Here is a 16,173-nt window from a genome sequence, read left to right on the forward strand (position 1 = left end):
TTAGCCTACCTGATGCACAATGCTTCATCTGCATAAATGACGGGGAATCAGTTTGAAATCTTTTGTTCTATTCACAAGTTCCCATAAATGCTTTTGCCTTAGGACCCCACTAACATCCTCCCAAGCTACAGATAATTTATGATATGAAGGAAAAATTTAAGTAAATAATTATTATGAACAAAGGAATCATTCCTCCCAGTTTGCAAGGCAAGGAAGGGAAGCATGTCGTCTTTCTAGCACCACATGACAGTTGCTCTTCACTTTGAATATAAATCTTGTGAAAGAGAATTAATAGTTTCGATAGTGGAGTCTTCGCCATGAGGTTCCAGGGCCTGGTGGTTGCTTTAAGACAGTGAAGTTTAAGATGGGACTAAAAAGCTTTCTGGGACTGGAGTAACTAAGAAAAGCAAGCCAGCTGAGAGGACTCCAGTGAGGACTTCCCTGTTCAGGATGAAAGGTGGTGTTGCCACTTTATCCAGATACATGGGGATCCCTAAAGGCTCCTCCTTTAAGGGACAGAGATGCACCAGCTGCTCTGGAGAAGGTAAAGATCTAAGGCTGAAATACATTATTTTATTAACACTTCACAGCCCTGCAGAATGACTGGTGCAAATTTGCATAATGTAGTATATTTATTTGTAGCTGATTTTTCCCATGCTTTGGTCCCTTTTCACCTCTCTCTGCTCCATCCTGGTTAGGAAACTTGATGCTCAGACTGACTTCCTGCTAATATGTTGTGCTCATTCCTGTGCATTAGCATGTCTTCAGCCCTTGTGGGAATTACTAGAGCATTTACACTGATTTATCTAAAATATTTCAAAATCAAATCTGGCTGCTTGGAGCTATGGGAAAAAAAATTGCCTATTCCCTCTGCATAACATACATAAGAAAGCCTCTCCTATTAGCTGAAGGCAGCTGTTCTTCAGGGAGGCAAAGGAATTTTTTGTACAAATTAAGAGCTCTGTGTCTTGTTTCTCATATTGATTTTGAGCATGTGAATCTATGGGGGAACACCAATGAGTGAAGCAGGTGCTTCACTTCTTGCCAGAAGGTGGCCAAAAAAAAATAGTTTGAAGTAAAAAGGTGGATTTGCATTTCACCCTTACTGCTCTTTGGACTTTTCTTTTTTTGAGTAAAATGTTACTACATCTTAGCCATGTTGGTTTTTAGGGTTATAATAAGAAACAGGAAAAATGACTACAGTTTTCTGATTAAAGTAGGCTTTTTGAGGGCTCCAGGCAAAAGGGGAGTAAAGGTCCTAAGATTTACCTCTAATTTATCTGCCTAAGCACTGATCTGCCACTCAGGAGCTATGTAACATTAAAGCTGTGCAGCAGGATTCATTCGGCTGAAAAATCATATATGCATATATAGGGAGATGAATATTTATATATGTTTATTTTCATTCAGAATTCATTTAGTAAGATTTGGTTCTTGCAATTTAACCACGGATAAAGAAGATGATTGGTTGTATCAATGTAAAATTCACACAACATACTGCTCATAAGCCAAGTGAAGATAAACCTTAAAAACTTGTAGGTAAAAAAAAAAAAAAAATCCAGTTTTTAACTGACTGTAAGCCACTGCAGGCACTGTTCTTAGGGAGGAAAGCTATTGCATGCAGTAGATCCCTTAATTACTGGAATTGTCCCAGTAGCTCAGTTTTATAGACAAAGCAGCAAGACACCCCGTGATGGTCCAGGCATGGAGCCTTGCAGCAGGAGAGCCCCACGGGGTTGGTGCAAAGAAACCCGAGAACAGTGGTGGCTGTGGGGTGGCAGCTCCTTCCCTGCGTCTGGGGGAGCTGGGTGGCCCTGGACATCGTCTGAACCAGGGCAGTGCCCCATGGAGGCTTTTCCACAGGTGTTTGGGACAAATCAGATATGATCTTTAATAAACATTACAGGAAGATAGCTGGAAATGCCTGGCAAGAAAAACCATGCTCATCTTCTGTAGTTGAAGCATTTTGTGCCATTAATCCAGGCTTAGCATAACCTGTGTTTCTCTTACGGGCCTTCTCTTTTCTAAATACTGTCCCAGAGACTGCTCAGTGCTTTGTGTTCATTGTATCCTCTTTTTACAGTCCCTTGTGCTGTAGTACGTTGTGGGACTCCTTGAGACTTTTACTCTTTGCAGTTTTTGGCACTATATAAAATGTTACCTTGTGCTTCCCTTGCAGCTTAATTTTTCATTGCCTTTGGCAAATTTTAATTCTAGTTATTATCTAGGTTTAATAGTGAAGCACAAAGGCTAAATGAATTGTCAGAGGTCACTTGGTGAGCAAATGGAACAGCCTGGAGTAAAACAGGCTTTCTTCATTGGCATTTATCATATTATTTATAATTTGAATTCCAGCAACTCTTTGAAGTCTTAACTAGATTGCATTGCGTCGGGCAAACAAAGGGAGAGTCCCCACACCGAACAACGAGCATTCAAGCTGATTAGACCTGAGAAACAAAAGAGAAGGTATTACTGTCTTTTACAAATGCAACATCAATGCACAGGGATTAAGGGAAGGACTTTCAGTACAGAAAAGTACAGTGAGCACTTTTTTTATATGTTCTGAAATGACTTTTCCAGTTTTACATAGGAAATCTGTGGCTATCAGGAAGAAAACGCAGATGTGAGTTTTTTAATAACATTTATTTTTAAGAGTACCTGTTATATTCATGTTCTCGCAGTGCTGTTTCCACAATGAACTGTGGATTTGGTGTAACAGCTCAGTCTATAGGATGACTGAAGTGTGTACGGATGACTGAAGTGTGTACAACCGCAACTAGGCCAGTGGTTTGGACACTGGAACATCCTTCTCTCTGGGATAGCCATGTTTATAGGAAAGATAAGAGCCCTGAAATTGAATCTGAAGAGATACGTGTCCAAAGGGATTAGGAAGCCCAGTGTAGTGGGGAGGCACTTGGGCTGAACAAAACATAGCAATTCAATAGGGCTGGAAATTCTCACTGTGCTTTTTTTTTTTTTATTCCCCCCCTACTTGGAATGAATAGTGAACATTGATTTTTTTTTTTTCATTTTTTTTATTTTTTTCCCCTCACAAAACAGAGAAAAAAGGGCCAACCTTTTTAAAGCTGCTTAAAGTATTTTAAGACACCATCCCTAGTTAAAATCTGTGGCTTCATTTATGTATTTTGAAACTTAAGCTGTCACTTAAGAAATCTGCAATTACCGATCCCTGCAAATTACTAACTATGGAGTAATGATCTTTGTTAAAAAAATAATAGCCTTTAAATGAAAATCCTACATCAAAAATTATCCCTTAGGTAATGGTTGGTTACCAAGGAACAATTGTTTTAACATGGATTTATCTGCTTTTCTGAAGAGAACATTAAATGAGGGAAAAATAAAAAACAAACAAAAAAAAACAAATAAAGGAAAGAATAATAAGAAAAATAGGAGGCCTATGTGGTGGGAACTTTCTTAAATTGATTGGAAGTTTAAAGAAGCGTTTTGTTCATGAGGTCCTAATTAGCTACCCAGGTTTTTTTTCCAAGACTAAGTTCTGCATACTGTCTGCATGTGTCAGACTAGCCTGATTTGCCCATTTTCTGACCTTCACATTCTGCTCGCGTTCTTTCATTAGAGAGGTACAAGAGCCTAATCCTTTGCTCAAATCATTCTCCTGACTCCTCTGAAAAGGCCTCCAAGCCTTTATTAAGGGTCTTAATAAAGAGTCTTTATTTTATTATTCCTTTATCAATGTGAGTAGTTCAGCTCTTTCTAAGACACCTCCCTTAAATGCAAACCAAATTAAACAAGATGTGGAGCTCATGCATGCTTACACAATTATTCTCTGTTTTCACATATGTAGCAAGTGAGCAAGTGCATGTTTGTAATTTCTGAGAAATCAGTATTGTCTGAGAAGGTTCAGGTTTTCTCTGCAACAAATTTTCATCAGTTGCCTATTCTGAGAAATCTGGCAGCGGTGTAAAGCTACTTTTTCAAATGAGAATCAAACAAAAATGTAGTATGACGCAAGCACCTTAATATATACCTAGAGAATGTACATTAATAACCTTGACACATATTTCAGGGTGACTTTGTAACTCTGTTTTAAAACACTGCAATCATGCTGGATACTTAAAATATGATAATAAGTGTTTTGTATGTATAAATCATGAATGAGAGTTTGCAAAGTGCTTTGAAATCCTTTAATCTGAAAATTCCACAGGCTGTTCCCGATGCCTGTCATTGCTTTGGGATCTTTATAAAGACATCTAATTTACAGAAATAACTTAGAAGATGAGGACCACAGATTGAATTAATGATTAAAAAAAGGAAATACTAGCAACTAAGAAAATGAAATGGTTTTCAGAGAAAGGTGGTGGAGCATGAACGCTTTTTATACTGAAATCTCCCAGTCTTCCACAAGGTAAGATGGTACCCCAGCAGTGGCACCATCTTGCCCAAAGAGATTTACTTGCATAGTTACAGCAAATTGTACATGAAACCTGCAAAGAGTTTTTTTACACCCAGCTACAAATGTAATCCCAGCATTAGGGAAGAGAGAGTCCTCTTTATGGCTCATCAACCTCAAAAACAGCTGATTGCTAAGACCGTCTGCTGCAAAATTATACCACCTGTCTGAGGGTAGGATCCAGCTTCTTTGGAGTATAGGAATACTAACATTAAGGAGCAAAGAAAAACAAATTCCTTCTCCCTGTAGATCAGGTAATGTGAACTCACTCTCACTAAGCCTGGAGGTTCCTTGGGTATGGGCGATGACAGAGGTCACTCAAGTAATAGCCATGATCTTTGGTATTACTTCATACAGAGCTTAGTGATTCCCTGTAATCCCTCCTCTGAGATCCCCATGAGTCTGGCTTTGGAGCTGGGTGAGCTGTGAGAGACATCCAGGGAGACAGAATTAAAAAAAAGTCACCCAAACCACTCCTGCTTTACAGTGAAAGCTAAGGTTTGCTCCCAGTGAAAAATGATGAGATTTTGGTTGCCAAAGCCACGATACGTCAAAGGATATAGATTTTTAGAAATAATTTGCCTTGAAAATGAGGCATCTCGGAGCTGTTCCAAATTTAAAGCCAGAAGTAACTAGTAGCTTTGAAAGTCTGTTTATGCTTTCCAAGCAGTGGACTCCAGCTCCCAGCCCATCTGCCTTCTGTCCTTACAAGTACCACAGCTAAATATGATATGAGGGGAAAGATGACTAGGGAACAAGAGCATCAGACTGATGACAGGCAGCCTACTAAAAACACTAGCAGTTGTGCCATTGGAAGTGGCTGGCTCTTGAAGTACACTCCCAGAAAGGGAAAATAATCTATCATTGAGATGATTTGTATCCTGAGAAAAAATTGATTAAAATTATAAGGCTTTACCCTTCATGGTAAAAATCATTGCAATGACATACAAATCTATGGAATGGAGTTTATTTGCATCTACTGGGGTCCAGGGTCACCTGCGACTGTAAGGGGTGAGTGGAATCTAATATGAATGCAGTGTAGGGGAAAAAAAAAAAAGGCATTATGAGGCAAGGAATCATGACCTGATTAGGAGCTGATTAGTGGAATGGCATATGTGACTTTGATCTGTTTATCTTCAAGGGATATTATTACTCAATTCATGGGTGTCTGAAGCCAATACCACACTTTAATAACACAGCACTCTGCATGTATAAATCCTCAATGAATACTTGTGATGTGACATTTGATTTAAGGAGGACGCAGAGCTTCCTGATAAGAGTTACTGCCCTAGGGATCCCTCCAACACACCTCATAATTTAGAAGGGATTTACAGAGAAAAATTTTTCCCGCTCTATTAGAGAAGCAAACAAGTAGCAGGTAAACAACTCCAGACAGGAAATCTGTCTGTAGGGAAGGGCAGATCTCAGGGTATGTGAGACGCTTTTCCTGACTAGCTCGTCCTGTGGGCTGACAGCTACAGCTTTTGACACAACAGCCCCAAGATGAGCTATGTGGGGCCAAAAACGTCATTGTCATCCTTGATGGCTGCAGCTTTTCACCCTGATTCTTACTGGCAGACTCTTTAATCAGGGTTGGTGCCCAAATAAGCATCCCAGGGACCAACCAAAGCTTGAGTGCAGAATGACACTTTATCTATCACAAAGGGTTAGGATGGCCAGAAATGTCCTTTTCTAAACAATAAGAAACAAAATACCAATTTCTGTCTAGACACATATTGAAACAGAAGTGATTACACTATACCAAGATTTTCAGTGCAATAAAGTGTCACAGCAGTCTCAGACCCTTCCTGGTCTGGCCTGAAGGACCCCACTTACAGTGGGGTCACTGGATGTGAATTTTTTGCTATGAATCTGGAGCAGATGTATGGCTCTAGCTCTGCAGGTAAGCAACTTAGTCTTCTCCTAGTAGAGCTGAGGAAATTATTTTTTACTGAGAAGAACATGTGGTGAAAGACAAAGGGAGAGAGTAATAACTTAGGATTTATATGAAACACATTTTTGTGGTAACAGTAGGGACAGGCACAGAGCTTGTGGCAGCAGGCTAATGCTTGAGAAAGTGGACGATTTGTGTTGGTGATTTCCAAAAAACCCATGTTCCAACCTTATTTTGTTGCCCAGCGCTGCTGCATTATATAGTCATAAGAATTTAGAGTAGCTGTGGATCTCATCCAGAAGTTTTATAAAAGGTTATTATTATGACACATACAAAACTACTTTTTAATGAAAAAATTAATAACCTTGGTTTCTGAAGCTATTAAATATTGCCTACTTAGGGAGTAACCATGACTCTCAAATGCAAAGTGATGTTATTATCCAAGTGACATAACTATTTAAATTTTGCCATATACTTGCAATATTTACATAGTATATACACTTTGTATGTCTCAACCATTAATGAATATTTGGGACTAACTTTGAAGTTCTTTCCTTTTAAGAAGCCAAAGCAGAAGCTTCAATGTTGTTATACAGCCCTAGGGATCTGCAGACAGACACACCTCAGTGGCTTCTAAATACGTAATGGAGGTAAATGAAAGATCAAGATTCTGATATCGCAAGGTAGAAAACTTTAAGTGAAATATACTTTTTTGAATGAAAGAATATTTTATAAAAACATTTCCATTAATCCTGGAATTGATCACTTAGTCCACCTCAATGATTACTACAGGATGTATTCCCAATGAATTTGTTTTTTCTCTGTATTGAATTCTTAAAATAATAAAAAAAAAAAATCACAAATCTGGGTGTGATATTTTGTAGAAACTCTACTGGGTTGATAATTTTATCCCTTCACAGTCAGTTTAATTCTTGTTTTGCTGTAGTCGTGATGTATTAGCCTCTGTTTTAATTAATGAAATTAAACATTTCTCTCTTCAGAAATGTTTCATGCAATGCTGTAAAAATTTAAGCTTCAGTCTTTCTTCTTTTTTCTTAATTTGGTTAGCCAAAATTACCAAATCAAATTATTTGAATGTAGTATAAATTATTGTTTGCTACACCACCCGCATGAAGCATTTGGTTTTCTGTGTCTGGGTATGGTAATAAGTCAACTGAAAGTATGTGTCCAAGTAATTGCATGGATGCCATCTTCTCATGTGTTCCCAATTGCTTTAATTTCTTTCCTACAGGAGAGCTGTTTGAATACTGTAAGTGGACATTCTGGATACCAATTTGTTATGCCAGTACATAAAACCTTAGTATGTTACACCCCTAATTAGACCAAGGAAACAACTTGTCCAATAGCCCATATCCAACACCAGATGCTGAACAGTATGTTTCCACTGAGAAATGCTTTGTAGAATGATTCTGGTTTGCTTTAAAAAAACCACCGCTTTGCTGTGATAAATTCCTAAGTCAGCATCTCTCAACACCTGCAGCACTTTTTCCATTGAGTTTCACCTCAAACATGTAATGGGATGTTTTTGTATCTTGTACTATCACAGTCTTCATGGCTGTCAGTACACGGATGATTCAAAGTCCTGTTGTGAAAAGAGTTTTTTCTGTACTTCATAGGTGTCTGGACTGTCCAATATTGCACAATGGATTTTAACTGACATCTTGAATGTGCAATTCAGTATCTGGCCAGGTAGAAACAGCTGACCTGTCTAACTCATTGTCCATGCACAGTTTGAACATGAGGCCATAAAGTATGAAAGCTTTCAGTCTGAGCTTGATGAGATAATTCTCAGTCTGACTGGTGTCGGGAAAGGATTCTCTTTACAAATAGTTGCTCCATTTTCTGACTCCATGTAAAAATGTAAGATATCCTCCAAACGGATCTCAGCGCACTATTGGAAGAAGGGAAGGAAAAAACACTCTTTGAGTTTTTACAGAAATTGCTCTATGGGTCAAGGGGCAAAAAACATTCTGATGGTACCATGTTGTGTGTTGGGAATTAAAAGTAGTTGGAGATTCCACAAAACTAAAAGGTAGCAGCACAATAAGCTATAAACCATGATGTGGTTTCTGACATAAAACGGTTAATGTTGACTGAAAAAATAAAAATATGCCACAGGGTATGTGACCTAATTCGGCTTTTATCTAAAACAATATTTCACTCCCAATGAGAGATTCAAACTAGGTATGCGGCGCAATCCTAAGAAACAGAGAAAAATACCTGGAAGTATATTTGCACAAAACATGCACATTTTCCAATTATGTACCTATCTAAGATGAGTCTAGCATCATTGTTAATTGGTAAATGGCCCTGGGAAAGACAAACCAGGTGACTAAAATGACAGACAGAGGAGGAAAAATGCATTGCTTTCCAAGCAGATCACAATAAATGTCTAAATTACCTGAATCAACACTGCTCTGCATGAAATTCATTTGATCTCTAATTATGTCACATAAAACAAGGCTCTAGGGAGGAATGGGCATACAATTAGCAAGGAAATGCAGGGGGAGCATTGCAAGTACCAAATCAAAGCCTACTGCAAAAGTAGGCAGTGCTTTCCATACAAGATTAACTTGTTGGTAACACATGACATGTGCCAAGGGTGCCTCTGGGCCTGGGGCGCTCTGGACCAGTATAAAAGCCAGTCCAACAGCAGGCTTCCTCATCCACTTCCCTTGCCTTCTCCTCCTTGGTGAACAAGGTAAATAGTAAGCACCCATGTCTGTTTCAATTCTTTGTCACTTTTCTCTTTGTCTTCTGGCCTCGGCGTAGATTTTGTTGAGAGCCTTCCTTATTTGTCATGTTTCAGACTCTCAGCTCCTTGCCGCCACAATGGCAGGCGGGACAAGATCTCTGGAGTTATTTACTGAGGCTCTTTGGGGACCAGGGCTCTTTAACCTCTCTTGCTCCCTAAGCAGGCTGTTCCTGCTTCCCAGCCTGTGCCTTTGCTCTTGCCGAGCGGGCTGTCAGGCTGCACCTCACACGCTGCCTGTGCTTTCCGTGCCCTCTCTCCCAGGTGCACCTCCGTCCCGCAGCCATGTCCTGCTACGATCTGTGCCGTCCCTGTGGCCCAACCCCGCTTGCCAACAGCTGCAACGAGCCCTGTGTCAGGCAGTGCCAGGACTCCCGCGTGGTGATCCAGCCCTCTCCTGTGGTGGTGACCCTGCCTGGACCCATCCTCAGCTCCTTCCCCCAGAACACTGCTGTGGGATCCACCACCTCCGCTGCTGTTGGCAGCATCCTGAGTGCCGAGGGAGTGCCCATCTCCTCTGGGGGCTTTAGCCTCTCTGGCCTTGGTGGCCGCTACTCCGGCAGAAGGTGCCTGCCCTGCTAAAGGCGGGCCGGGTGTCCAGTGAGTGCATCGACCAGGAAGCCCAAAGCCAGGTGCCGGACTGAGGTTGGAGCTGCTGGCCAGGGTTTCCAGATGGGTTGAGCTCCCTCGTGGCCTCCTGCAAAGGAGGGAGGGAAGCAAGGTGCCATCCTGTGCTGTCTGGAAACACGACCAGCTGACGTCTTCTTCTTGTCCTGCTTTCTTCTCCGCATCATGAGTCCCTGTTGCCTCCTGCTGTGCTGTGCCATGGGTTCATCCTGAAGCAAGTTGAGAGGGGCCCTGCTCATCACCCTCTCCCCATGTGTGTGGGAGGAAGACGCGTGTCCCATTGCTGTGAAGGGGTGCCTGACTGTCAGCTGCCCTGGTAGCAGCGTGGAGCGGGTCCCTTCTGGCATGCACTGCTTTGTTTCTCTCTTCAGACTTATTAAAGTTTATGGTGCATTGTAGCTTGAGTCTCCTCGTGTTCCTTCCCTCCTGGGATGCCCAGCCAAGCTGTCCAGGCGGAAATGTGATGCTATACAGGGTAAAGACATGGCTGAAGGGATGTGGTGGACTTATATCTTTCCTGGGAGATTTGGAGGAGGAGAGTTCCACTGAAGTGGTCACCTGGAGGGGACTGTCCTTTCCATGCGACAAAGCAATCCAAAGTCACCCACATGCCTTTGTCCTAAACACCAGACTTGCTGTGTCTCTCAGGAAACCCCTGCAACGCTTTCCATGGCTCCAAGACGCGTGGGGTGTGTTACAGAAGCCCAAGGAATTGTAACCCTTCCCTTCTGCCCCCAGAGCATCTCTTTGTGCTGCCGAGCTCCCTTTCTGAAGCACAGGGCAATGTTGTCATAGCACCACAGTCACCGCTTGGCAGTTGCCATGACTTGTTGCCCATGACACTGAAGTGAGGGCACTTAGCACGTCCTGCTGTGTCCCTTGCACACCAGGGGAAGGAGAGAAAGAAACCCTCCATGATGCAGCCATTATGTCTTCCTGCCTTTCTGCCCTGAACGGTAAGACCACCAATATCAGGGAGGAAAGTAACCTTGCTCATATGTGAAGCTGGCATGTAGCTGGTGATGTAGGAGAGGCCAAGCTGCCCATCTTTTCCTGCCACATGCTCTTGTCCTCCCCAGGTGATGTTTTTCCCCGTGCCTCCCCACTCCTGCTTCAGGTAGAGTGAGGGGCACCTCTTGTGCTGTCCCATATGCTGTGGGAAGCCCTACAGGGCCTTGCCCCATAGCTAAAGCCCCATCTTCCCTGAAAGACAGCTGCCGTCGGCAAACCCCCTGTGCCCTGCTGTGCAGGAAGGCCCTCAGGAAATGCACTCTCCATCCACATTCATGAGCCGTGCTGAGCAGACAGCAGAAGCACAGTGGGGTGAAACTATGATACCAGCGAGGGCAGACAGCATCTGCAGCATGTGATCAGAGAGAGCAGGGTGTGGCAGGGCATTGGAGCCTTTGGACAGACCCTCGCCATAGGCGCTGGCTGTGGGAGAATCAAGGTCTGGGAGGAGAGTCTAGCTGTGGATTTTCTGGGGCAGGGATGTGACTCAAAGGAGCCTTAGCAGAAAAGGCAGATGTTGCACTTATCAAATGAACGGCAGCTTCCTTTCTTGAAGGAACACATCCTTCCCCGCATTGTTGTGATAGATGGAGCTGGTGTCCTGTGTCCCAGGTGCACAGGAGATTTCCTCTTCTTGCACATCAGTGGCCTGAGTGCAGTAACAACAGGCCCAATGGCCCTGACGAGCCTCACCTGGGGTCTCTCACTCCTCCCTCTTCCCTTTGACCAGGGCTCTATTTAAGCTCTGTCCTGAGCCCTTAGTCCTTTCTTCAGCTTGGTGGCAGGACTGTAAGCCTGCTGTTCTTTTGCCGATTGGTTTATGCCTGACTGCGAGCCCCCTTGATGCAGACCCTAAGTTGCCCACTGATTTCCCAGCCTCTCCTTGGGTCTGTCTGGTCGTTGTGGCTCTGGTCAGCAATCAGTGGGCTCTCTTGACGCAGGTTACCATCATTGGGTCTGCTCCTGACGTGTGGGATGACTGCCCTGCTTGATGTCAGTCCTGCTTCATCGCCATGAACCTGACGGTTGAGCTGGACCCTGGGCTGCACCTGTCTACTGCCTCTGCATTTGCCTTGCTCAGGTACTGTGCATTGGGATCATTCTTTTACTTCTGTGTCATTTTCCCCGGAAAAATCGTGGCCTCTAATACTGTCACTTGAAAGGAGCCTGTGTGGCTGAATGGGCGTGTCATGAAGAGGGAAATGAAAAGGCAGCGTTGGAGGGAACATAAACAATCTCCCCATTTCTTTAACTGTGATGCTTTGCATGCAAGATGAGCTTGTTGGTAAACGCATGACATGTGCCAAGGGTGCCTCTGGGCCTGGGGCGCTCTGGACCAGTATAAGAGCCAGTCCAACAGCAGGCTTCCTCATCCACTTCCCTTGCCTTCTCCTCCTTGGTGAACAAGGTGAGCTGCAACCCCCTTTGCCTCACTCTTCTCTTTCTCTTGTTCTCCTCTTGGTCTTCTGGCCTTGGCGTAGCTTTTGCTGAGAGTCTTGCTCCTGCTCCTACAATCTCTGTTCTCCCTACCCTCCATGGAGGGGAGGTGGGAGAAGGTCTTGGGATTTCTTTGCAGGGAAAGCTTGGGGACCGTGTCTCCTGAGTCTCTCTTCTCCTCCCTAGGCAGGCTGTTCCTGCTTCCCAGCCTGTGCCTTTGCTCTTGCCGAGCGGGCTGTCAGGCTGCACCTCACACGCTGCCTGTGCTTTCCGTGCCCTCTCTCCCAGGTGCACCTCCGTCCCGCAGCCATGTCCTGCTACGATCTGTGCCGTCCCTGTGGCCCAACCCCGCTTGCCAACAGCTGCAACGAGCCCTGTGTCAGGCAGTGCCAGGACTCCCGCGTGATTATCGAACCATCTCCTGTGGTGGTGACCCTGCCTGGACCCATCCTCAGCTCCTTCCCCCAGAACACTGCTGTGGGATCCACCACCTCCGCTGCTGTTGGCAGCATCCTGAGTGCCGAGGGAGTGCCCATCTCCTCTGGGGGCTTTAGCCTCTCTGGCCTTGGTGGCCGCTACTATGGCAGAAGGTGCCTGCCCTGCTAAAGGCAGGCCGGGTGTCCAGTGAGTGCATCGACCAAGAAGCCCAAAGCCAGGTGCCGGACTGAGGTTGGAGCTGCTGGCCAGGGTTTCCAGATGGGTTGAGCTCCCTCGTGGCCTCCTGCAAAGGAGGGAGGGAAGCAAGGTGCCATCCTGTGCTGTCTGGAAACACGACCAGCTGACGTCTTCTTCTTGTCCTGCTTTCTTCTCCGCATCATGAGTCCCTGTTGCCTCCTGCTGTGCTGTGCCATGGGTTCATCCTGAAGCAAGTTGAGAGGGGCCCTGCTCATCACCCTCTCCCCATGTGTGTGGGAGGAAGACGCGTGTCCCATTGCTGTGAAGGGGTGCCTGACTGTCAGCTGCCCTGGTAGCAGCGTGGAGCGGGTCCCTTCCGGCATGCACTGCTTTGTTTCTCTCTTCAGACTTATTAAAGTTTATGGTGCATTGTAGCTTGAGTCTCCTCGTGTTCCTTCCCTCCTGGGATGCCCAGCCAAGCTGCTCAATGGGAAATGGCAGAATCACAGCATGACTGAGTGTCCTGGTTTCAGTTGAGATAGAGTTAATTTTCTTCGTAGCGGCTGGTATGGGGCTATGTTTTGGATTTGTGCTGAAGACAGTGTTGATAATACAGAGATGTTTTAGTTGTTGCTGCACTGGTCAAGGACTTTTCAGCTTCCCGTGCTCTGCCAGGTGCAGAAGAAGCTGGGAGGGGACACAGCCAGGATTGTTGATCCAAACTGACCAAAGGGCTATTCCATACCACATGACGTCATGCTCAGTATATAAAGCTGGGGAAGAAGAAGGAAGGGGGGGACATTGGAGTGATGGCGTTTGTCTTCCCAAGTAACCGTTACGCGTGATGGAGCCCTGCTTTCCTGGAGATGGCTGAACACCTGCCTGACCCTGGGAAGTAGTGAATTAATTCCTTGCTTTGCTTTGCTTGCGTGCGCGGCTTTTGCTTTCCCTATTAAACTGTTTTTATCTCAACCCTCAAGTTTTCTCACTTTTGCTCTTCCGATTCTCTCCCCCATCCCACCGAGGGGGAGTGAGCGAGCGGCTGCGTGGTGCTTAGTTGCCGGCTGGGGCTAAACCACGACAGTCCTTTTTGGCGCCCAACGTGGGGCTCGAGGGTTTGAGATAATGACAGATTTGATTGGAATGTGCCAGATAGAATTTATAGCTGTTATTGCTGTTTAGCTATTAATCAGCAGGCTTCTGTGCTTGCCATAGGCTTGCTTGCCTTACTGTATGTTAGAGTCTAGGGCTCGTTAGTGGCTGCTTTTTGCTTTTGCTGCCTGCCGTGCTGCTGTACTGCTGATCACCTTACTCTGCTGTGCCTGGGAACACTTTGATAACAGCAATGGCCTTGCGCCTGGGCTGGCAGATGGCCAGGGCATCGCTGCTGTTTCTGTGCTGCTGTACTGGACAGGCTGGAACTCCGCTGTGAACTCGAGTCGAAGGGACTGTGACCTGTGGATGAATCCACGTGGGAGCGGGACACCCCGAAGCGTCTGTGCCCATGGATTAGCCCATGCCAGAGCAGGTATATCTTGAAACGTCTGTGGCCATGGTTATGTCTGTGCCACAGCAGGTATAGCTCTGAAGGGATTGTGGTCCAAGGATAAGTCCACGCTGGATAAGGTGCACCTCGAAGCATCTGTGGCTGTGAATGAAGTCCATGCTGCAGCAGGTACACCTCGAAGCATCTGTGGCTGTGGATAAAGTCCATGCTGCAGTAGGTATACCTCGAAGCATCTGTGGCTGTGGACGAAGTCTATGCTGCAGCAGGTACACCTTGAAGCATCAGTGGCTGTGCATGAGGCCATGTTGGAGCAAGTTTACTTCTGAAGGTACTACATTCTGTGGATAAGTCCAAGCTGGAGCAGGGGCAAGGGGAGGACTTCATTGCAATGTTAAACCTGATGGTCTGTCTAAAGGGACCAGGGGTGGAGATTGTAATGGAAATACCTTTAAATTGTTGTATCCCAGGATTTGAGTTGCATGTTGTGGGAATTACTATAGCAGGAACCCCTTGTTGCTAGCGAGGCTAGGAGCAAGGGGAGGAGTTCGTTGCAATGTTAAACCCTATATCCTGGCCCAAAAGGACCAGGGGTGGAGATTGTAATGGATATACCTTTAAATTGTTGTAACCCATGATTTGAGTTGCATGTTATAGGAATTACTACAGCCGGAACCACCTGAACAAATGGAGGAGAAGCCTTACAAGAAGCAGTGCAAGTGCAGCAGTGACCTGACCTGAGCTGGCTTTGGTGCCCAATAACTCCAAGCAACACACCACCTCTCCTGTCCTGAGTAACAACCATAAGAGATGAAGCCCAAAGTCATGGACTAAATGAACTCAGTGGACATTTTGTGGACATTTATGGTCATTTTACAAATATTTTGTAGGGGTGGTCCATAGACTAAGGGAACGATATGTGTGTATTATATCAAAGGATGGGAAGGGTGATGGTGGGTAATGAGAATGTATTGAATAGTGTGAGACCTGAGCATGACGTAAATGGTATGGAATAAGGGGTGGATACTGTCCTGGTTTCAGTTGAGATAGAGTTAATTTTCTTCGTAGCGGCTGGTATGGGGCTATGTTTTGGATTTGTGCTGAAGACAGTGTTGATAATACAGAGATGTTTTAGTTGTTGCTGCACTGGTCAAGGACTTTTCAGCTTCCCGTGCTCTGCCAGGTGCAGAAGAAGCTGGGAGGGGACACAGCCAGGATTGTTGATCCAAACTGACCAAAGGGCTATTCCATACCACATGACGTCATGCTCAGTATATAAAGCTGGGGAAGAAGAAGGAAGGGGGGGACATTGGAGTGATGGCGTTTGTCTTCCCAAGTAACCGTTACGCGTGATGGAGCCCTGCTTTCCTGGAGATGGCTGAACACCTGCCTGACCCTGGGAAGTAGTGAATTAATTCCTTGCTTTGCTTTGCTTGCGTGCGCGGCTTTTGCTTTCCCTATTAAACTGTTTTTATCTCAACCCTCAAGTTTTCTCACTTTTGCTCTTCCGATTCTCTCCCCCATCCCACTGAGGGGGAGTGAGCGAGCGGCTGCGTGGTGCTTAGCTGCTGGCTGGGGCTAAACCACGACACTGAGGTTGGAAGGGACTTCTGGAGGTCATGTGGTCCAGGAGGTCCATCTGCTCAAGGAGGTCAACCTACAGCCGGTTGTTCTAGGTCCAGGCGACTTTTGGATATCTCCCAGGACAGAGACTCCACAATGTTCCTGGGCGACGTGTTCTAGTGCTTGGTGACCCTCACAGTGAAAAAGTGTTTCCTGACATTCAGATGGAGCTTTCAGATGGAGTTTCCTTTTGTGCCCCTTGCCTCAGGTCCTCTCAATGGGCAGCACTGAAAATAGCCCAGCTCCTTCCTCCTTGC

General features: G+C 45.2%; 2 protein-coding genes across 2 annotated transcripts; both read left to right on the forward strand.

Moving 5' to 3' along the window:
• Positions 1–9,384: 9,384 nt before the first annotated feature.
• Positions 9,385–9,681, forward strand: LOC142420848 (feather beta keratin-like). Its single transcript, XM_075525133.1, has one exon. The coding sequence runs from the start codon at positions 9,385–9,387 to the stop codon at positions 9,679–9,681; it is 297 nt and encodes a 98-aa protein (XP_075381248.1).
• A 2,802-nt stretch (positions 9,682–12,483) lies between these two features.
• On the forward strand, positions 12,484–12,780 carry LOC142420850 (feather beta keratin-like). The gene has a single exon (XM_075525135.1). The coding sequence runs from the start codon at positions 12,484–12,486 to the stop codon at positions 12,778–12,780; it is 297 nt and encodes a 98-aa protein (XP_075381250.1).
• The last annotated feature ends 3,393 nt before the right edge of the window (positions 12,781–16,173 follow it).

Source organism: Mycteria americana, chromosome 25 (assembly GCF_035582795.1).
Source record: "Mycteria americana isolate JAX WOST 10 ecotype Jacksonville Zoo and Gardens chromosome 25, USCA_MyAme_1.0, whole genome shotgun sequence".
Classification (NCBI taxonomy): Eukaryota; Metazoa; Chordata; class Aves; order Ciconiiformes; family Ciconiidae; genus Mycteria; species Mycteria americana.

Excerpts from the sequence above, each read along its gene's own strand:
- LOC142420848 (XM_075525133.1), top strand. The coding sequence starts at position 9,385 with ATGTCCTGCTACGATCTGTGCCGTCCCTGTGGCCCAACCCCGCTTGCC.
- LOC142420850 (XM_075525135.1), top strand. The coding sequence starts at position 12,484 with ATGTCCTGCTACGATCTGTGCCGTCCCTGTGGCCCAACCCCGCTTGCC.